The sequence below is a fragment of the Plasmodium vivax genome, chromosome 13 (genome assembly GCF_000002415.2).
Source record: "Plasmodium vivax chromosome 13, whole genome shotgun sequence".
NCBI lineage: Eukaryota > Apicomplexa > Aconoidasida > Haemosporida > Plasmodiidae > Plasmodium > Plasmodium vivax.
The window spans coordinates 422,851-444,383 of NC_009918.1; the positions used below are offsets into that span (position 1 = coordinate 422,851).

Genomic DNA, 21,533 nt, shown 5'->3' on the forward strand with positions numbered 1-21,533 from the left:
ATTTTTTCGTTTAAATGTATTTACGCGTGTTTTTACAAAATGGACAAAATTTAATTCAAATGTGTGTATGCGCATTTTCAGCGCGTGGGGAAATTTATCGCCATAAAAATGATGTGGATCACACATCAATGGGAATGAAAAGGGGTTAACACCAACTGTGTCGTGGTGATGGTTATACGTAAATCAAAAAGAAAAAAAAATAAATCCACTCTGTGTGTGCAGCTCATTTGGGGGAAGATGCGTCCACGCGAGAGTACACGATAAATATGGACATTCACCAGGTGAAGTCTCGCAATGGGGAACAAAAAAAAAAGGGAAGAAAAGAAAAGCAAAATTCATAGCAAAGGGCAGATCGCACTTACGGGAGCTTCTTACCTGTACAAAATTAAAACCCTACAGTGCGTGGTATTAACGCACGCGCTGTGGCCATATGGCAGAAGGTGGATACGCCCCTGAGGGGTAACCCCACTTGGCCGCCCAACCGCGCCACCGCCTCACTTTATGTGGGCCCGCCTGAGCGTCACCGACCGGACGAACAGAATGTCCCTAATTTTGGCGATATCGTTGCTGTTCATCCAGCCGTAATCCTTCGTGCACACGTCCTGCGTCCTCAAATTGGATAAATAATCCGCGACGTTGTTGTCGTATATGTCTACGTACTGATACACCGTCGAAAGTTTCAGGGGGCTCACGGAAAAGTGGGACTCCGCGGAAAAACTTTTTCTCAAATGAAAGGTGATTGATTTTTTTAAAAACTGAAAGATGTCATTAATTTCTTCATCCATCTGGGGAGTAATTTCATCATTTGAGGAGACAGCACTTGAATATATGTCGAACATATTTTTAAGATCATTTATATCTTTCGGGTATTGGTTACTCGTTGATGGATGGTAGGCAGATTTGTCCCCATTTGGAACCTCACCATGGTCGTCATAATGTTGGGAGAAACTTTGCGACCATTCGGAATATATGTTAAAATCTCTTTTTTCGTTTTCGTCCCTTTGTTCTTGGTCCGTGTGAGATTCCATTTTCACGCTCATCGTGTTACTCCCCTTTTGCGAAGTGCCCTCTGGTTTGCCCCTCTTATTTGTGTTCCTCGTACCGGTAATGTTTACCCTTTTGATAATTTTGGTAACTACCCTATCGATAAAGTTTTTCCTCTTTAGAATAATTCTGTTCATTTCATTTGCACTCTTCATCTTAATCTCCCTAAAGTAGTTATCCCTAAAATCTATGGTTTGGTAAATATAACTGGAGGGGTCCTTCCGCGGGTCGTAGCCATATTTACAATAGGTGCGTCTCCAGGGGCCATCCGCGAAGTAGAAGCAAATTCGCGAGAAGCAACTCTTCAGGCAGTAGGTGCTCACACTGTCCAGATGTTCCAAAATGACTTCCTTTGACCAGATGGGTCTCACTTCGAACAGATCCTTTACCCTTTTATATAACTTATCGGACACGTATTTTTTTAATGCAGAATCGAATGGGTTACATGGAAAGGTGGGGTCATCAAATTTGGCTATGGGGTTACAGTGGACTGGTTTTTTACTTACTATAATTTGGTTGCTCTGCTGTTCTGCGTGGCTTACATTTCGGCTTGCGGTTCTAGATTCGCTCGTTTCGTGGTCGTCCTGCGTGGGCCCGCTCCTTGGGGGGGACCCCATCAGCAGCGCTTCCCCGTCGGAGCGGTCGTCCCAGAGGTTAGCGGCATGCCCATCTGAATGGTTAGCGGGATGTTCATCCGAATGGTTAGCGGGATGTTCATCCGAATGGTTAGCGGCATGCTCATCCGAACGGTCATCACATTGCACAGCTGCGTCTTCACCGGCACGCTGCTCTCCATCGTCAGCCCCTCTCACGCCCCACACTGCTGCTGCATCGCAATACTCACCCACGGGTTTACCCAATTTGTCACGACTCTGCACTTGCTCCTCGATCACCCCGTGCGCACTTTGACCCATCCCAACCACACCCGGCAGTGTAGAACCTCCAGGCGTACCCTGTTCAGGTCTGTTAATGATAAGCTCCTGAATAAACTTCTCCATTTCTCCTTTGCTCGCTTCCACGTTCGAAAAAATAGGCGAAGTAAATTTGCTTATTAAATATCTGTACTCCCTGAGATACCTACTCGTCGTTGTCGCTTCGTAATTTCTGTAGAAATACGGACTGGTGCTTTTGCTATGGATGCAACAGTTTAATTCGTACCCTTCACTTTCGTCGGAGGAAAATTCACTCTCCTTCACTTGGTCAAATAACTCCAAATTATTTTTACAGCTTATGATTTTTTTGTACAATTCGTTGTAATCTTCGTCTGAGAAGTAGTCATCCTCTTGGGTACCCATTTGCATCATGTGGTTACACCTGGCGTCGTTAAAGGGGGGAGGTCCTCCAGATGGCAGTTGCGCTTGGATATTTACTCGTGGGGGGCTTGCTCCGATGGCATCGTCCATTCTGCTGCTACACATGGGGATTCCCACATTTTGTCCCATTTCACCAATTCGCATGTCCGTGAAGGATCCCACCTGGTTGTCTTCCTCCTTTCCTTCAATGCCAATTCGGTAGCGGCCATCTCCGTGCTCTCCCCCTTCTGCCCCCCTTCCTCCGTTAGAACCGAGCACAAAGAAATTCGCCTCATTTGCGTTACTTCCACATTTGGGTAAAAACAAATGGGCGTCTTTATTATGCCCCACGTGATTGCTACTGCTCATATTTTGAGAATAGCCTCGTTCATAGCTAGCCATTTTATCCGAATCATACAGTTGTGCATTTAGGTTCATCACGTTCGAGGTTTGCCTCGTATGGTTGCCCATCTGTGTGTCCGCCATGTTGTTCCAGCTGTGTGTTTGACAATTTGAAAAGTAATTTACATGGGGCATATTTTGTTGGTCTACATTTTGGTGGGGTCCAAATTGGCCTATCGCTCCGCCGGCCAGAAGTTCTCCACTCCGAGCAAACGCGCTGGGGAAGAAGTGTTCACCCCTGCCATCCGCGAGGGGGGTTCCCAAATGGTCAAAGGGGTCACGCGGTCTTCCCTCCACTTCCACCTCCGCCGCTGCTGCCGCTGCTGCCGCTACTGCCGCTACTGCTCCTGATGATGATTTTTTTTTTTTTTTTTTTTTTTTTTTCCCCCTCGTTAAGTAGTGTATATAATTCGTGCTGTAGTCGCGCCTGTTATAAAACGTGGGGATATAGTAAAAGTCGATCATGTTGTCAAAGTAGTACAGGTACCGAACGAACCCCAGGAACTCAAATTTGTAGACGTTTTTCCTTGTCCTTTTAATTTTAATTAACACATTATTCACTTTTGCGGAATTTGCTGACACGAAGGAGGAAAACATGTCATTGTTGTTGACTCTTAAGATTAAATTTTCTTCATGTCTGTGTGCATTATTCTGGAGGTGAAATAATTCTGTTATTTTTTTTATTCCCCCTAAGCTTTCCACGGCTGACAATCCGCTGCTTCCCTTTTTGACCCTCCCTGGGATTTCCACGCAGATGTATTCGCTCTTCCTTACCTTGTCAAAGTGGACGCTTTCGTTTCGTTCTTTTTTTTTCTTCCTCTTCGTGTAGAGGTCCTCGCTGGGCGGCTCGCCCTCCTCCCCGGGGATCGCTGCGGTAGGCGGTTAGCAGGTCGTTTAGTAGATCTTTCAGCGGCGCGGTTCGCGGCACGGTCAGCCGCTCAGCTCCGTGTGCACGCAGCTACACTTGCAAAGAGCGCATCGGGACAAGGCCAATCCCTTCTTCCCAGTGGGCACTTACGTTCCTCATCGCTGGCCATTTTGCACGCGAGCGGCTGGCCACTCCTCGTTTGGGGGGGATGATCCAACGCGTAGGCCTCCCTCTTTGCAGCGCGCTCTATGTGGTGTACCCTTTTGGGCACTTCTCCCCCTTTGCAAATTTCACCGCGGTTACGGTTAGAGAGGTTACCCCATTCTCCCAATTTGTGTGCAGACGAGGGGAGCAAGCGACATCCCTCAAGGGGCAAAAAGCACGAATGCTGCGTTAAAGGGTTCACACGGCTGGGCAAAAACTGACAAACGAAAAAAAAAAATATATGAACCGTTCAGGTAAAAGCGGCAAAAGTGGCAAAGCGGCAAAAGTGGCAAAGCGGCGAAAGCGGCATAGATGACAAAATTGACCCATATGACAAACTTGCCGCAGATGCGTTTCCCCCCTCTTCTACTCACAAAAAGGAAACCAAATTGGTGCTGCAGAATGTGCTGAAGGGGAGGGGCGTTCACAAATTTGCGTTGCCTTCGGGACAACGCGAGCCGCTTCGAAAAAAGGAATCCATATGCTTGCGCGCAATTGCCAGGCGTGGGTTGAAGATTCGCTTACATAGCAAACGCTTGGCAAGAAAAGGCCATACCCAAGTGTACTTTTCACAAATAGAGTATAAATCAGTGGAGAGGAGAACAAAGGATTCATGGAACGTGGGGAGGGGAGGAAAAAATTGCCGAACGGGGATTATCGTATGCGCAGAAAATTGGCAAGCGGGGCTTGTAGAAAGGGGGAAGCAATAGCGGAGGAAGAACAAACAAAGAGTAATAACGGGGGAACAACAAACAAAAAGCTATAACAGGGGAGCAATACCGGGGAAGAGCCCGGCCACCCCAAGAACTACACACAAAGGTACAATGCTGGCGCTGCACAGAATAAAAAGAATAAGCAACGCTCACCGCCTACTGCTAAACGAAGAGAGAAACAAAATTCACGTGGCCATACACGAGCATGAAGACTTCCTCCCAAACAATAACAGCAAAGTCTGCAGGAACAAATACAAAAATGTGGGCAACCTCCACCGAATCATCCACAGCGGGGTGTTAAAGGGGCATAGAAATGTTTACTTTTACAAATGCCTCCTGCGAATTGCGGAGAAGAGGAGAAATGACCTGAGTTTACACCAAATAAATGTAATTTTAAAGGCACTTTTACGAGGCAAGATTTACAGGTATGCCTCATTCCACTCGTTCGAGATGCCCATTTTGAATCATCTAAACTGGTTAAGCGGATTGATTAGCCATGTGGAGGAGGGTAGCCTTAGCGGGAGTGGCAAAACTCATCAGAGCAGGAAGGAACCCCTCAGGATCAGCCACCCTAATCACACCAACGGGAAGGAGGCAAACAAGTTCAAAAAATCCCTTTTGAGGGAGAGAATACACACATTAGGGAAACCGCAGCCCTGGATGGGAGACCCTTCCAAAGAGAAGGAAATAATTTCAGACCAATTTAACATCATAATTGACATTTTCAAAAGCTACTTAAAAGTTTTGAATTTCCACTTTTGCTTTTTAAGCCAAACGATGTTCTTCTTCATAATTAGAAATTGCCAGTACCTACCACATGGGCAAAATTTAATGTCCATTTGGGGCATCTATGTGAAGCGAGTTATGTCCTCTCACCGTTTGGCGATTCCGAAGGAGGGGTATTCACCCCGTATGGGCATAAATCAACCAGTTGGTGGAGATTCCACAGGGTATCTTCTTACCCCTCCTGTATGTGCCCCCCCAGGGGAAGAATCACCAAGGGTTAAGCTGTATAGACATAAGTACACACAGAACATTCACGCAAAGACGGTGCGAAACTACACCCTTGCTTTTAAAAATGAGAAAAGGAAGAAATGGGGAGGAAAAAAAAAACATCCCTGTAACCCCCTTTTTTGTAAAAACGGAAATCTCACTCTTTGCAAATATACGGTCATGCTCATTTTGAAGAAAGACAAATTAGCTAGCTACTGCAAGCTGGGCAAGAAGAAAAGGACTCTCCACAAAAATGAATACCTTTCAAATGGCTACCTGTACAAAATGAAGAACACAAATATCGTGTTGGATTTCCAGTCGAAGAAGTACCTAATCAAAGTAGGGTTCGTGCACAATCGGGCGTTCCTCCAAGGGGAGGGGTTCCCCAAAGATTTGGTGACGAATGGGCCCTTCCTGCGAAGCGTTTCCAACTGGATGTCCCAGCTCAAGGTGAGGTGTCGCCTCCTTGGTGGGGTTACAAACAGGGATTGAGCGGCACTTCAGTAATACGGTGCGGGCGAGCAACCCGGGCAAATGTTCCAAGCAGGAGTCAGTTTTACCGCAATAGTCAGCAACAGTCTGTGCTCGCGTACCTACCGCTGTGCACTTTTGCCCCTTTGACTTAATGCGCAAGAGGAAAGGCTATTTTAAAATGCGTTTGGCGTCATTCACAATATCTGTGGACATAAACAAGGGGGGGATGAATCCCGGGGAGGAGGTGCGGCAATTAAAAAGAGAAGAGGTGAAAAATGAGAAGAGTGGCGAAAAATGAGAAGAGGTGAAAAAAGTAAGAAAACTAAATCGGATGCAATGAAAGCGGTTAAATAAAACGGCTCAGCAAAACAGGTAGTTTACGCGGCTAAAAAAACGAATAGGCGAAAACAAATGCGCGGGGCGAATAAGGCGCACCTCTGCGCTGCAGCAAAGGACGTGCGCGAATGGAGACCTAATTAGTGTCAAATCATGTGCCAACCACGTCGGTATGGCTGTCTAGCTATTTTTTTTTTTTTTATTTTATTATTTTTTTTTTTTAACTTATTCGTAAATTCACAAATGAGTTGGTAAATCCGCCACCCGGATGAATGCTTCCCTACTGAAGGCCAACCCGCTAAATACCAACCTGGCTCTCTTTTTCCCGTTTTTCCCTTCCCGGGTGCGCTACTTCTCACTCATCATCCTGCTGAGCCTGTCCTGCTCAATCAGCTCCAAGCACTTGGCGGCCGTTTTTCGGCGCACCCGTTGATTGGACGCCTCCCTGTTTGTGCAATTCCCCTCTGCCTGGGCTTGCACACTCTCGTCCTTGGCGCCCGTAGCGGTGCTTCCTTCCTTTTCGTTGCCAATAACGCCCCTCTGTGTGGACGGCGGGTTGCCAATTCCATCGTTGTTGCTACTCGCCTGGAGGTTATTTGTGGGCACATCCAGGGGCATCCCCGTGCAATAATCATTCGCAAAAGGGGTGCTATTCTTCATGGGCATGTCGGGAGGGTGATCCTTTCGGCTGTACGGATGACCTGCTCCGTTGGAGTAACCACTTGTATGTCCATCCCAGGGGAGCTGCCCTCCATTGGTGGCGCACAGCTCGGACATGCCATTAAACGTGTGGAACGGCGCACTCCCGGGGGCACTTCTGCCTGGTTCGCAAGGGGGGTTGTATCCCTCACTGGGGTGGTGTCCCTCATTGGGGTAGTACCCCCCACATGGGGGGTTTTCGCCCGCTGCGCTCACTTGGTTGATCGGTGCACCGGCCTGATCCGGCGCTACCCCGCCCTCAAAGGGCAACTGCTCCTCCACGTTTTTGTTTCCCTTCTCATTCGTGCAATCCGTGTAGGGGATGCTCCGGACGTTCTCACTCGACAGCATATTTTTATACGCGTCTGCGTCGGCCACGGGCAGCTCGCTCCCTGTTTGCCTCGCTTCCACGTTGTGCGGCACCACACTGCATTCGTACTCGCTGTGCAACCCACTGACGTTCGTATTCATCATGTCTGCGGCCATCGGGTGGGTGAAGTTGTCCTGCTCGCTCATCGACATTTTGAAGAGGTCCTCCCTGTTGTAATGCGCGTAGTTGTTGCAGCTGTGGGGGGCGCAGCTGTGCGGGTTGCAGCTTCTCAGGTTGATGCTGCTCAGGTTGACGCTGTTCATATTGCAGCTGTTCATGGCAATGCTGGGGCTCGCGTCGTACAGGGGCACATCGTGCAGGCTGTGGTACGAGCCGTGCGGCAGGTCGTGTGAGGCGATGTGGTGTATTCCCGAATGTACGTCATACGGCAGGGCGTGGCACCCGGCGACGCTGCCGCTAACGCTTCCGCTGATGCTTCCGCCAATGCTACCGCCAATGCTACCGCCAACACAGCCGCCGATGCTACTACCAACGCCGCTAATACCTCCAACGCCGCTAATACCTCCAACGCCGCTAACACCGCTAACACCGCCAACACCGCCAACGCCGCTAACACCGCCAACGCCGCTAACACCGCCAACACCGCTAACACCGCCAACACCGCCAACGCCGCTAACACCGCCAACACCGTCGAGGGGGAGGCTCTGGCGCTTGAAGGCGTTGATCAGATGGGCGTTCTGCGTCTGCTTCACATTGAGCAGCTGCACGAGCCTCTGGTACTGCACCATCTGCGATTTTATGCGAAAGTTCAAATTGTCATTCAGCTTTATCTGGTAGAGGAGATCCTTCTCGAGCTCCATCTTCCTATTATGCACCTTCGAGATCCTTTTATTCATGCGATTGTAAATGTTATCATCTGAATCTGGCTCTTCCTTCAAAACGAGGTTATTGTTTTCATCGTATTCATCCGCAAGGTCTTCCTTCATCTGTATGTACATCACATGGGGGTTCACATCAATGGTAACAAAATTGTTGGGGAAAAAAATCTGATTGCATGGTACGTCTGTAAATCCTCCCCAGGAGTAAATCGTCTCATTTTTTGCAAAACATTTTAAACAGGCCTTCGCACTGAAGTCGTTAATGTACTGAAATTTTTTTGACTCAAATGAGTATAAGGCGGATGGCATTTTCTCTATAAACTTATAAGTGTAATCCTCCCCCCCGATTATAAAAATGTGATTTTGGATGGAGACCATCGCGTGACATGCTCTGTTTTCATTTAGGGGGTCTACATAAACAGGCAAAATGGACCACCTCCATTTATTCCCAGAATTCTGCAAAGCTAGCAATCTGCTGCTCACACTCGTCTTCTTTCTCATTTTGCCCCCATACAAAATTAAGTTGTTCGTTTTATTTTCTACGTCATACCATACGGTGGTGGCGTGAAAGTATCTCCCCAGGGGGTCTACAGATTGGTACTCCACCTCTTGCCAATGAAAGTATAGAATTTTTTTCCTCCCCAATTTTGCCCATTTTGTTTTCCCCTTTTTTATGTTCAACACCCAGAGGTCATTTTTACAAAAAAAGTTCTCCTCATCATCGTACACATGTTCGTTTCCTCCGAATAGGACCAGATGGGGATAGAGGAAATCCAGGGTATGTCCGTACCTGCTGTTTGGCTTCCTACCCACTGTTTGTATGTGGACCCATGTCCTCCTCACCCTTTTGAGGGAGGAATCCCCATTGTGCCCTGCTTCCACATCTGAGTCTTCCTCCGAGGGGGAAGAGGCACTACCACACGAGGAGTTGTTTCGCCTGAGCAGCAAACTTTTTACTGGCACTCGCGAATTCACAAGAACATCTTCATCTTCTTCGTCAAATTGGTTATCTCCTGTGCGGTAGTAGCTGGGCCGGAAAAAACCCGAGTCGCACGGGGGCAACGAGTTGGAAGAAGAGGATGATGAGGAGGGGGAGGCCAACCCGCTAGAGGCAGACTCGCTGGACCCTGACCCGCTCGAGGCGGAGCACAAGTGGGATGACGAACACGACCACTTCCGCTTCTTCTGATTGGCTAAAGCGTTTCTTTCTTGGGGGGGAGCCGTTAACTTTGACGCTAACCTTGCCGCATCTGGCTTTGCATCACTACACGTTTCCTCCTTCAGGTAAGGAGGGCCATCATCCACGTCGGGGTTGCCTTTCTCACCAGGATGATGAGTGCTGTTCTTCCATTTGGCTTCCCCCACTGGGTCTTCACAATTTTTGCTTCTCCCAGTTAGGGGCTCGCCAAACGTTTCTTCTTCTTCTTTTTCCTCCAACTCTGCTTCCTTTTTTGCTACACCATTTTGGGGGCCCTCATTTGGGGGGTCGCCCTGCTCGTCCCCTCCATTCCGATCCTCTTTCATAACCGCATTGTTAGCGAGGCCATGTTGGTTCTCCCTCATAGGGTTGCCTTCTGGAAGATGCTCTCCCTCGGATTCATCCGGGTGATCATTACACTCGGGCTGGTTGTGCTCGTTGTTTTCCTCTCCCATGGGGCTGTCACTGTTGTCGCTGGGATCGCTGTTGTCACTTCGGTCCCTTCCCTCCGCTTCTCCGCTGCCGCCCCTGCTTCCCCCTGCGCGATACGAAACTTTGCTCAAGTTCAAGGCACACAGCCGGTCATCCGCGAGCGCGTCATTCTTCACCTTCCCCCCGTGGATAAACAAAAAAACGCCACTTAACCCCAAGTTCACAATACACGACGCGTGGAATGCCCTCGCTTCAGGCACATTATGCGTCTTCACATTTACCCAGGTTTCAAAATCGTCATTTTCTTCTTCACAAATGTATAGATCATTAAATGTTTTTTGTAGAGAATTCTCCACTGTCATCACGCTGTACTTGCTGTAGCCACCATCTTCTTCATCACCCTTGGCTTGTACACATCCGTTTGCGTAATTTTTTACAAACTCCTCTTCTGGTAGCCCTCCCCCGAAGAGCACCACTTTATGCCTCCCATGGATGAACCTATTATGGTAACCCTTCTTCCCCCCATAGGGCATGCTACCCAGATGGTCGTCATTGCTTATGTAATGGTTCCCACTGTTAGGGCGTTGGGTGAATAACTTCTCTTCTGTGTATGCCTCCTCCGGGTTACCACCTTTAGCGGATTCTTCTCCCTCCCGCAGTTCTCCTTTAGCATCAACTCCACCATTTCTACCGCTTGTTTCGGCCCGTCCACATTTGCATTCCTCCCGAGTTGAAATAAACCCAGACTTTATCGCGTACGAGTAGGCATCGTCCATCCGATGTGCTTCGTTCATCTGGTGTGCTTCACTCATCTGGTGTTCTTCGTTCATCTGGTGTGCTTCACTCATCTGGTGTGCTTCACTCATCTGGTGTGCTTCGTTCATCTGGTCCGTCTCTTCATCGTCGTCCCTTCCCGACGAACCACTCACATCCTCCGTTGCAGTTAACTCATAGTAATGATGTAGGGAATGTCCTACGCGACCTTCTGGTCTGTTGCTGCCTAAATATTTTCTCCTCTTGTCATTAGTAAAAAGCGTTAGTGACATGCTTGAGGACAGGGGGGGGGGTGAAAAAAGAGGATGGGGGGGCACACGTGGTGCTGCTCTTCTACTCGTTTAAAAACGATGAGCCTTTCTTTTTTTTCTTTTCCCACTTGGGGCTGTAAATATGCACGTACGTATATGCACTTACGTGTATGCACTGTTGTGCCTCCGTATGTATAACTAAACCGAGCGCATCGTCAATGCACACACGGTCAGATAGGTGCGTGTGAGCATAGCGCTTGGTTTATATACCCATCAAGCTTTCTCCTCCCCCGTTTAGGGCTTCATCTTTTCGACAAAAATGAGCAAAATGTACGTTTCGAATGGGAAAAATGAAGGGAGAAACACTCGGGGAAAGGAGTCAACCCATCATATAGGCACATGGTGCTCTTCATTTAATCAAAATGCTGAAACAAACCCAGGTTAATGTTTCTTTGTAGAAGTAGCCATGCTTATTCAACTATTCTTATGGCTACCTTATATGCATATGTTAACGTATTTACCACCCACTGGCACTTACAGAAAAAAAGCACAGTTCGCACAAAAATAAATGTTGTACATAATTGTATACAACTTCGTCCTGTGGCAGTAAAAAAAAAAAAAAAAAAAAAAAAAAAAATCGTTTCATTCGAACACTTTTGACATACTCTAAGTAGAAAAAAAAAAGAAGAAAAAGCAGAGTTGCGCTCGGATGGTTTTCACTTTTTCTGCATTTTGCGCGTATGTTAAAATGGCACAGGAATGAACGGCAGTTTCGCGCCAAAAAAAAGGGCAATTTGTAGAGGCCAAAAAAAAAAAAAAAATATATATATATATATTCATACATGCTAATTACGCGCGCATGAAGTTTTACGCTGTGTGGCATGCACGCCTACATAGAGTAAGCAACCCCAAGCACTTGAAAAAAAACAATTATACATTTTTAAAAAGATAGCATTTTAAGAGGCAAAATTGCATTTTTGCTTCCCCAGTTTGGTGACCCTTCAGTTAGCATCGAGTAAGCCATCACATGAACGTACAGATTAGTATACATATGCTTCACTCGTAGGGTGCCCAGAATTGTCATGCAACCACTCCGGCGTCCTCGAATGCTACGTTTAACACACCTTGCGGCCCACAGGCAAATGTAAGGTAAACCTTTTCGAAGCACATACTTGTGAAGCTTTGAAATATGACTTGTTAAAGCTTATACCTATATTGTGGGGATATGCTAACGAGGAAAACATGCACGTGACGAGGACTTCTTTTCTTGTGAAGAACAGTTTCTACCTGTTTGGTAATTCTCCCTGGCTGCGGTATTACCCGTCGTAACATTGTGCCATGCAGATGGACACAGAGGGGCAACTCCATTTTGATATACCCCTCTGCTTATATGGATAATCTCCTAAAAAGGGGCACCTCCCATTTTGCATGGAAACCTTAGCGTTAAAAGGTTTAAGCGGCACTGCAGCTTTTACCACCGAATGGCACCACCACGATTTGGTGTTTGCAATTTTCAGGCCCAAACAGGTACATAAGTACATATTACATTTTTTTTAAACGCTCGGCATATCCTACATTGGGGCAAAATGGCCAAGGCACCAAAGTTGTAAAATTTGCGTAAGGAAAGACCGTAAGATATTTGGATGGGCCACTCAGGAATGGGACCCATTCAACCATTTTGTTAATTTAAAAAAAAGGAAAAAAAAAAATTAATCATACAGTGTATAACGCTGCCAACGTTTTGGTCGACAAAAATGGCGCATATTGAAGTACAAACGTTACGCGACTGCGCATGCCGCAATTGCACATGTCGAAACTGCCCATCCGGCAATTGCGCCATTTCATAGTTGCCCCACTTTTTCACACATCACTGAACAAAACAACGCGCGCGGAAACGCAGAAAAGGGCGAGGAGATGCATTCTGGGTACCCAATTGGGTGCGCGCTTATCAGCTGCGTACTTGTGGCCAAAAAGTGGGACTTATTCGAAAAAAAAACAAACAAACAAATGAACAAACAGGCAGAGTGAACAGCGCAGGCATGGCCAAAATAACAAACCGAACCGCACAAAAGGCACTCTGGCCAAAACGAAAAAATTCAATTCAGTAGGTCTTAATAATGTTAACTAGGTATTTCCTGTGCTGTAAAGTTCGAATGTCCCAAACGTGGAGCTCATCTTCGTATGGTGGGTATTCCCCTAAAGGAAAAAAAAAGGTGTGCACATGGGGAGTGAAATAATCTGACACAGCAAAGCGAAAATGTGAAAATGTGAAAATATACTACGATGTATTAACAAAAAAAAAAAAAGAAAAAAAAAAGCTAGCTGGCTAGCTGGTTGGCTAGTCAACACACAAATGGGAAAAAAAAAAAAACAGAGGCACACACAAAAGCGAGACGCTGCAAACGAATGAACGCCCCTTGCATGGAATTACCAAAAAGAATTAACCCCTTGCTGTCGTAATCGCGGCTCGAGTTCAGCAACCATCCTGCGGGGGAAGAAGCAAAGGGAAAGATTGCGTTGGTAGAGAGTTGGCCGTCCGCTCACGCACACACATGCATTCAGACATACGCATCCACCCCTATCTGCATGTACACACGCACATCTCTCGAGCACTCACCGGAGTAAAACTCGCGTATTTTCAAGGTGTAATAAACCAACAGCGTGGACGGCGAAATGAAAATAAAATTTAAAAACCCGTTGTTTTCGTGCTGCACGATGTAGTAAAAGTTGGACTGCTCGTCGAAGGCTATGTGTATGGGGGGGAAGAGACAAAACTCGGGTTTGTTCTTTGCATATTCCACATATTCGACTATGTCCCTGTTTTCTGAAGCTAAATTGATTACGGTAAAATGGTAGCTGATTTGGAGCTTCAAGGCGTTGCTGTTATTTTCATTTTTAAAACTGTCATTGTGGAGGTACGATTTTGTGTACCTCTGGTACTCCTCCTTTTGGTTTTGCTCAGTATTAAAATTTACAGGGCTATTTGTCTGATCATCTGCATTGGGATTATTCCCATTACTCGCGGAGGGGCTATCGCTGTCTCTTCGTTCATTTGACTCTTCCTGCCCTCCCTTGTCAAACTTGCGTATGTACCGCTGCACAAAGAGCAACCTCGCATTAACCGCGTCTATGGTGGCGATTTGGTTAAGTAAATTTCCGCAAAAATGGGCAACTATTTCGACTTCCTTCGTGGAGGTCTTTTCGTCAAATGGGTCCTTTCCCAGCAATTTTTCCTTAACAAATTCGTATATACGTTCCACCTTGGAGCTAGCCAAAACGACATAGCAGTAACTGCTCGCAAGAAACACATTAGGGTTCTTCACCGTGTTGTTCGCATGGCAAGAGTGGGATAAATTATTAAAACTGTAGCATTTACTTTTGCTTAACTGAACGAATACGAAAAAGCACATAGAGGTGTCCTTTTCGAGGCAGCTCCCGATTTGCATATTTCGAAACAGAGTCGTGTCAACTAGCACCGTGTTGATAATTCCATCGTCAGCATCTCCACATGCAGCACTTGCACAGGTTCCATTTTCCAGTCTATTATTTGCTACCGCGTAAATGTAGAGGTTATTTTTCTCTTCACTTATTCCCACGGACACGTTTTCAAAATTGTGTAAAATGTTATCGTACCCCTGGACATACACTGTATAGTTATTAATGTACCTGATCATGGGAACGATTTTTCTGTTTGGCGATATGTACACAGCAGAGTCGTACTTCAAGAAGCTGATTTCTCTTAAATAGCTAAATGCAAAATTTCGGTAGTGTTCATTTTGCCTTAGGTTCATTTTGGCTCTGCTGCTTATCTCTTCCTCCTCTTCCTTTTGCTTCCTCAGAATCAGCATCAGCACAAGTAGGAACATGAGCGTTAGGAAATACTTGAAGCAGGACCTTCTCTCATCGTCGAATCGCTCCCCGCTCGCAGCTATCATAATAGGGTTCTCCTCAGGTGTGCAAATGGGGGGGTTCCCTTAGCCGGCGCAGGGGGGGCGCGAAATGTAACGCCGAAACCTGGTCAAACGAGATGAACCGCACACAGGTCAGCACAAATGCCGCAGGGCAAATGCAAATACTTCTCGTAAAAGTCGACTGCTATTTGTGGATTACCACGCTGATCGGAGTAGGCGACATGGATACCTCACCCAATGTGAATTTCCCCATGCGCACACAGATCAGCGTACGTTTAGCGGTTGTACAAGCCGCATAAGCAGTTACATTTTAAAGTAATTCTACTCAAATGGGAAGGCGGGGGCAATTCCACCGGTTGCTGTCCCCTTGTGTTGCTTAACGGGGGAAGCCCTTTTGCCTGTCACTCCGACGAAATGTTCCGCGAGAAGTTCAGCGAAGTGTTCAGAGAAACCTTCAGCGAAACGTCCAGCGAAACTGCTTGCTATTTTTACTGCCAACACTGCGGCTGAGTGGCCTTTTCTCGCTTCCACTTCGTAAAAAAAAGGCCCTTAAAATGTGCTCCATCGAGGGGATAACACCATATCGCGAATTTGCCCAGCTTGACAAACGAAGGTTGAGCTTATGAAAAAAAAAAAAAAAAAAACAGGGGGACAATTTTACCTTACATTTTAAGCACTTGCGAGGGGCACTTTTGCCAAGTGTTGCAGTGACTACGTTCGGAAAGCACACCGCGTGATGCTGCTCCAGGGGAGTTGTTCATATACACCACGCCTTTTACGTTTTTTTTTTTTTTTTTTTTTTCCTCACTAATGTTGGAACAACGCCGAAACTGTCTTTATTCCTGTCCCGTTTTTCGCCAGTTCAATTTTTATGTCAACCAAGGGGGGGATTACCAAAAAGAGCAAACGGATGAATGCAGATATACTTATATGCATGTGCCTATCATGCGACCGGAAAATATACCTTACGCAGCGTCAGTGAACAGTGTACACCTTTATGCGCATGTTCGTTTAAGTGTACCAAATGGCATGGGTAAAATGTTCAGGCGGAGAGAACCTCAATCGAATTCGCGCAACTGAGCTTTGGACGTCTTCCGTGCAGGAACATTCATTCATCGCAGTGCCGTCGAACTGTGATTGTAACTTTTAAAGTGACCCCACTTTGACCTTCCCCCGGCTGCACGGGCAGCACGTCGAACGGGGAAGACTTCAAAGCAAAATGAACAAAAAAAAAAAACCCTAAAAAATGGCACCTGTTCAGATATACACACGCACTTTTGAGATAACCCCAGCAAAGGTGTACCCATTGGGAATACTACTACGATGTGTCCCAAATGTTTTCCAACGGGGGTAAAAAAATTCGACAAAATAACCCCTCACATGTGTGCGTGGACAAACTTTGCACATGCGCAGAATGCTGTAAATACGTAGCTGTTCTTTCCCCCCTTCTCCCCACGCGAGCAAAAAGTCCATACATATTTTTTAAACTTTGTCAGTGAGAAGATTAAGCCATCATCTTTCGCTCCCCTACATCAGCACGTGCGCATGTACCTGCACACGTAACTGTGTAGGAGGCGATACCCGTGTGTGATGTTTTTTTTTTCCAGGAGGAAAAAAGAAAACAAAACAAAACACGTGGCCCATATTATCAGCAACAAGCTGTCATCATTCAAAATTTAAAAAATATGTTAACGGGGAAAATTCGCTAAGGGGTGTTCGTTTTGCTAAAGTTGTATGTGGGTTATTTCCCTTTTGGGGGGAGTATAGTAAAGTATCGAGTAGTTTTCCTCCTCCGGTTGGTTGTTTTTCCCCCTCCGCCACTTGGCACCTTCCACCTTTTTCACTTTAGTGAAGCCATTTTTGTCACTGTGGGATGGGGCCTCACGTCAGGAAAGGCCCATAGTGACAACCCCGCGTTATGTGCAAGTGGGGGGGGAAGCATACAAAGGTTGGAAATCTCCAACGGGAAAGCAGGATGGGCTGCTCCCACTGTAAACGCTCATCTCGCTGAGCTGCGAATGAAATGGGGAAAACAATTGTACATCGCTCGTTCGAAAAAAGTGAGGAAAAAAAAAATATATATTTATTTAACTATATTCATATGCGCGAAAAGGGAAAGCATGCTTTCTTAAATCAGCAAATTTTCTTTAAAAAAGCAACACGGATATGAATGCGTACTGGGGAGGAAAATAACCCCAATAGGTTGAAGCCCCATGTTTACCGCTGCCTCTTTCAAAGCGAAAATATATTCGCAACAATCATTACTGAGCAGTCAGCAAAAAGGAGGTAAAAAAAAATAAAATTTGCCAACCATGATGAAGGAAATTCCTGTGCGCAATTTTATTTGCTACTTTATGGGAGGGAAAAACGATACCGGTATTTTTTTCCTCCCCATTATCGTATTCCCATATATTCTTCACGTGCCGATGGCGCAATCGTGACGATCGGATCGAGAAAGTATGTGCCCGTTAAGTCGCTTCCCAGAAAGGCATACACAAAGGGCTAACGGGAAAATACGAACAAAGCGAAGAACGTTGCGAGGGTGGAGCAAAAAAAAAAAAAAAAAAAAAAAATTCCACTACATGTTAGTTGTGCGACTTTTCGTTCGATTCACAAAAGTTTTGCTCAACTGACATGTGGTGGAATTTTTTTTTTTTTTTTTTCACGCACAGTGGTTAAACCGCCACACTTGGTGGACGTTTCCCATTCGGCTGAATAACCGCAATGGTCCACTGCCTTCTCACCAGTTCACTCCCGCTTTTTAGCCGCGTCCCTTCTTGAAGGGAAGGAATGGGAGAGCTGCCCGGGATATTACTTAGATTTAATTGGTTTCCCGCCTGTAGTAAGTGCCCCTGAGGTTATGTGCCCCCAGTGTAGGTGGCGCCACAGTCAGCATCATCATCGTTGTGTTGTCGTGATGTCCCATCGCTGTCCCGTTGCTAACCCGTCTTGCTGTCCCATCGCTGTCTCGTATTGCTAACCCGCCGCTTCCCCCCCCCAAACGGCATGGACCGCGGGGTAGACGCAACGTGGCCCCCAAAATGGCAGCCACCATACCACGAAAAGAGCCTCAACCGGAACACAGGAACAGAAGCGCCAACACCGACCCCAGCCATGTGAACAGATTGACAAAATTAATTCTCCTCCTCGGGATTATAGTGCGTGTAATTATTTACTACTACAGCCTGTGGCATGACAGCAATTTCGATGTGAAGTTTACAGATGTGGATTACTACGTCTTCTCAGATGCTGCCAAATATGTATTGAAAAATGAATCGCCTTATAAAAGATACACCTATAGGTATACGCCCCTATTGGCTTACTTGATGGTGCCCAATTTTTTCGTTCATTTTTCCTTTGGCAAGATCCTATTCTCATCATTCGATTTTCTCATAGCCATTGTCCTAATTAGAATCTTAAGAATTAAATACCCCGCATGCAAGAATTACATTTTTTATGTTTCCTTGTGGATCCTAAACCCTATGGTGATCATCATATCTATTAGGGGCAATGCCGACTGCATCCCCTGCCTGTTCGTTTTGTTAACTCTCCTTTTTATATATCAAAAGAGAGTGTACCTCGCAGCTGTTTTTTATGGGCTAGCTGTTAATTTTAAGATATACCCAATTATCTATGCCCTCCCTTTGATGCTTTACCTGAACAAAAACTATTTGGTTAAGGATAAAATTTTCCAAGGGGAGAAACAACGGGACCTTTGTGTGAATCCGATCAGCCGCACTCTTCGCGCAACCGGCCAACTTTTGGCTGGACTGCTAAAGCTAAACCGGGACCAGCTGATCTTTTCCCTGTGCAGTTTCGGCACCTTTATGCTGCTAAACGGGGTGTTCTATCGAATGTGAGGAATTACCCCCGTGGGGGGTCTCCCATGTGGTGTCTCTCATATGGCGCCTCCAGTGTGAAGATTGGTGCACCTTCACACGGGTGGACCCACTTACAGCTAACCTCCTTGCATATGGGTGTATTTTTTTTTCTCTCCCTCCATGACAGGTACGGATACGCGTTTCTGCACGAGTCCTTCATATACCACCTCGTGCGCCGGGACCACAGACACAACTTTTCCCTTTTCTTTTATCTTATGTACCTGAGCATTGAGGGGAACTCCAAGGTAACGCAGTGTCGAGGGGCTCTCCCGCTTTTGCCGTGCCCCGTCAGCCTTAACAAATGGAGGGTGGCAACCAGACAGCACAGCTGCAGTTACGATGAATGAAAGCGGCGTTGTTTTGCTAGTTGTGGCTGCTTCTTAAGAGGCGACCGTGAAAATGCGCGCAAACATATTCACAAGTACATACACAGGGGGAAACTGCTTTCCCCTACACCCACATGCTGTAACACACCGCAACTAGCCGCAATCCCCCCCCGGGCAGATCACCCCCCTCATAACATTTGTCCCCCAAGCCATGCTCGTGGCGCTCTTCGGCTTTAAGTACGCGCGGGTCAATTTGGAATTGTCCATGTTTCTGCAGGTGAATATGCTGCCAGAGGGAGGGCATTTGTTTGTCCTGTTACGCCCTGCTTTGTTCTGTGCTGTTATTTATTTGTTTATCTATTTATTTATTTTTTTTTTTTTTCTCTTTCCCGTCGAAGACCCTCGCCTTCATCGCCATGAACAAAGTGTGCACCTCGCAGGTAAGAACAGAGGGGAATGCAGCCATGAGTCGGGTTGGCAGATGCGCTCACTCGTGCCGCATTCCCATACATAAGGAGAGACGCACCGCACCGACGTAAAGCGTGTCGCACGGATGCTACTTTTGCATATATTAACCTCTTTCAATAGGTGCACCTTTTGCTAACACATTTTTTTCCCGCCCCTCCCCTTTTTTTTCTCAGTACTTCATTTGGTGCCTCCCCTTCATTCCGGTTGTCCTGCACTCCATAACGTTAAACAGGGTAAAATCAGCAGAGATGAGCGGCTTGCACACCTGCATGCGGCGAGAGAATTACGCGACAACTCGCAAATGTCTGGGTGTGAGGCATCCCTAACCCCCACCCATAAACGCTTGTGTATATACCCCTTTGCAACGTTTAACAGAAAAATTTGGCCCTTCTTGCCGGAGCAGCGCTCTTTTTCATTTTAGCCAAGGTTTGCAAAAGCGCAGAATGGGTTGAAAACTTCTTGGGGCATACGGTCTTGTGTGACCAGTTCACACGCCAACATGACCAAGCGCTCTTTTAATTTTCCGCTTCCCCAAGCAGACAGATGAACGACTAATCGAACAAACGTATGAACACATGCGCATGTTTCCACTGCACATAGGTGACCAACACAAACTGCCCCCTTTTTTTATCGACGCGCAGGCTAACTGGCTCTTGTGGGCGTATTACCTTGAATTTAAAGGATATAACACCTTTCTGCAGGTATGTTATGAAGTCCCCCACATAGTTGGGGGCTACACAAATGTTAGCAACGGAGGAACGAGGGATAAATGCGCTTTTAGGATGGGCCCCCCACCAATCCATAAATCTATTTTTACTCCTGTCCCCCTCTCCCTCTTTCCAACACCCGCAGTTGTTCTACTCCTCTGTTTTGTTCGTTATTTCTGAGATGACCATCTGCTGGGTTTTCATGTACCTTCATTTTACGGAACAGAAGAAGGACGTATGATCAACAAACTGATACAATTCTCACATAACCGTCGGAGAATTTTTTTTTTCTTTTTTGTTTCTACTTTTTATCGTTTGAGCAGTTACGTGTAAAGTGTAGTCTTTCGTTGCAGTTAACTTTTTAAGTGCTTGGGCTTTATTTTTTGTGCGCTGCGCCATCCTTTTTTTTTGGGGATTTTTTTTTTGCTTAATTTGGAACATATTTTCCACCCCATGATAGGTGAAGGTGCAAAAATGCGCTTTGCTTGGCATGTTTTGTTTGGCATGCTTTGCTTGGCATGTTTCACTTGACACATTTCGCTTGACATATTTTACCTGACTGTTCAGGCAAAATGCAACATTTTTTTTTTTTTCTATCCAAAATGGTAAAAAAAAAAAAAAAAAAATTTCACGCTCAGGAAATTACTACCAAACAGTAGCAACCATTCTGATGTTGTGGCAAAGGGGAAGAATTTACGTGAATATTATGCCTGTGGTAACGAGGCATGGTTGTCTATTTTTCTTTTTTCCCTTTAAAATGGCTTATTTGGGTGTGTAATTTTGCATTCTTCTTCTAAACAGCTCGTGAAACATCGCAACAGATTTGTTCTTTTCATGCAGTGCTATCCGCGCGCTGGGTATTTTTGGCAGTTTAGGAAAAAGTTCACGCACTTTTGGCTCTGCCTCCGCCATTCCGCTTTTGCCTCCCCGTTTTTTTTTTAACTGTTATTTTTAGCTGTTCTTTTTAACTATCCTTTTTAACTGTTCGTGTAAAAATATTTGCCACGAAAAGACGTTTCCAAGCGTTTCCCCTTTTTACACTTTTCAGGAAGGCCCCCAAGTGTACACATACACACGCGTACACTATGCCTATACGCACGTTTGTGAATGTGCCCTTTTTATATGCACCAGTATAGACGCATCTCCACGTGCTCTTCGTGACAGATTTGAACGCTATGCCCCCGTGCACGTAATCCACTTTTCCTTTTTTTTTTTACAAAAAAAATAAGCATAAAAAAAAGGAAGAAAAGGGGAAACATAATGACGACACGTGAACTGTAAAGCTTTTGCCTTTTCGCAGCTTGTCCCTTCACCATGATGTAAAATTGTTTTAAAGTCTATTTCGCGAAAA

General features: G+C 46.1%; 5 protein-coding genes across 5 annotated transcripts, besides 23 other annotated features; 2 read left to right on the top strand and 3 right to left on the bottom strand.

Annotated features, from left to right (window-relative positions):
• Positions 1 to 494: 494 nt before the first annotated feature.
• On the bottom strand, positions 495 to 3,775 carry PVX_084555 (hypothetical protein, conserved; the record flags this gene model as incomplete). The annotated part of the gene is made up of 2 exons (XM_001616528.1): positions 495 to 3,607; positions 3,757 to 3,775. The coding sequence occupies 2 exons, from the start codon at positions 3,773 to 3,775 to the stop codon at positions 495 to 497; spliced, it is 3,132 nt and encodes a 1,043-aa protein (XP_001616578.1).
• Positions 2,940 to 2,990: a microsatellite.
• Positions 2,992 to 3,018: a microsatellite.
• Positions 3,776 to 4,634: 859 nt separating the features above from the next.
• PVX_084560 (hypothetical protein, conserved) lies at positions 4,635 to 6,008 on the top strand (the record flags this gene model as incomplete). The annotated part of the gene is made up of 1 exon (XM_001616529.1): positions 4,635 to 6,008. The coding sequence occupies one exon, from the start codon at positions 4,635 to 4,637 to the stop codon at positions 6,006 to 6,008; it is 1,374 nt and encodes a 457-aa protein (XP_001616579.1).
• Positions 5,156 to 5,178: a microsatellite.
• Positions 6,009 to 6,409: 401 nt separating the features above from the next.
• Positions 6,410 to 6,444: a microsatellite.
• Positions 6,445 to 6,452: 8 nt separating this feature from the next.
• Positions 6,453 to 6,473: a microsatellite.
• A 201-nt stretch (positions 6,474 to 6,674) lies between these two features.
• Positions 6,675 to 10,910, bottom strand: PVX_084565 (hypothetical protein, conserved; the record flags this gene model as incomplete). The annotated part of the gene is made up of 1 exon (XM_001616530.1): positions 6,675 to 10,910. One exon carries the CDS (start codon positions 10,908 to 10,910, stop codon positions 6,675 to 6,677), a length of 4,236 nt encoding a protein of 1,411 aa, XP_001616580.1.
• Positions 7,256 to 7,306: a microsatellite.
• Positions 8,324 to 8,345: a microsatellite.
• Positions 10,911 to 11,393: 483 nt separating the features above from the next.
• Positions 11,394 to 11,422: a microsatellite.
• A 1,352-nt stretch (positions 11,423 to 12,774) lies between these two features.
• Positions 12,775 to 12,803: a microsatellite.
• A 187-nt stretch (positions 12,804 to 12,990) lies between these two features.
• On the bottom strand, positions 12,991 to 14,824 carry PVX_084570 (hypothetical protein, conserved; the record flags this gene model as incomplete). The annotated part of the gene is made up of 3 exons (XM_001616531.1): positions 12,991 to 13,085; positions 13,321 to 13,374; positions 13,507 to 14,824. 3 exons carry the CDS (start codon positions 14,822 to 14,824, stop codon positions 12,991 to 12,993), a joined length of 1,467 nt encoding a protein of 488 aa, XP_001616581.1.
• Positions 13,079 to 13,102: a microsatellite.
• Positions 14,036 to 14,082: a microsatellite.
• Positions 14,825 to 15,476: 652 nt separating the features above from the next.
• Positions 15,477 to 15,498: a microsatellite.
• Positions 15,499 to 16,604: 1,106 nt separating this feature from the next.
• Positions 16,605 to 16,633: a microsatellite.
• Positions 16,634 to 17,245: 612 nt separating this feature from the next.
• Positions 17,246 to 17,269: a microsatellite.
• Positions 17,270 to 17,575: 306 nt separating this feature from the next.
• Positions 17,576 to 17,599: a microsatellite.
• Positions 17,600 to 17,841: 242 nt separating this feature from the next.
• Positions 17,842 to 20,423, top strand: PVX_084575 (mannosyltransferase, putative; the record flags this gene model as incomplete). Its single annotated transcript, XM_001616532.1, has 6 exons — positions 17,842 to 18,656; positions 18,809 to 18,926; positions 19,186 to 19,284; positions 19,406 to 19,447; positions 19,649 to 19,708; positions 20,328 to 20,423. The coding sequence occupies 6 exons, from the start codon at positions 17,842 to 17,844 to the stop codon at positions 20,421 to 20,423; spliced, it is 1,230 nt and encodes a 409-aa protein (XP_001616582.1).
• Positions 18,138 to 18,170: a microsatellite.
• Positions 18,359 to 18,383: a microsatellite.
• Positions 18,720 to 18,770: a microsatellite.
• Positions 19,006 to 19,042: a microsatellite.
• Positions 19,245 to 19,282: a microsatellite.
• Positions 19,939 to 19,970: a microsatellite.
• Positions 20,424 to 20,618: 195 nt separating the features above from the next.
• Positions 20,619 to 20,672: a microsatellite.
• A 447-nt stretch (positions 20,673 to 21,119) lies between these two features.
• Positions 21,120 to 21,139: a microsatellite.
• Positions 21,140 to 21,533: the final 394 nt, after the last annotated feature.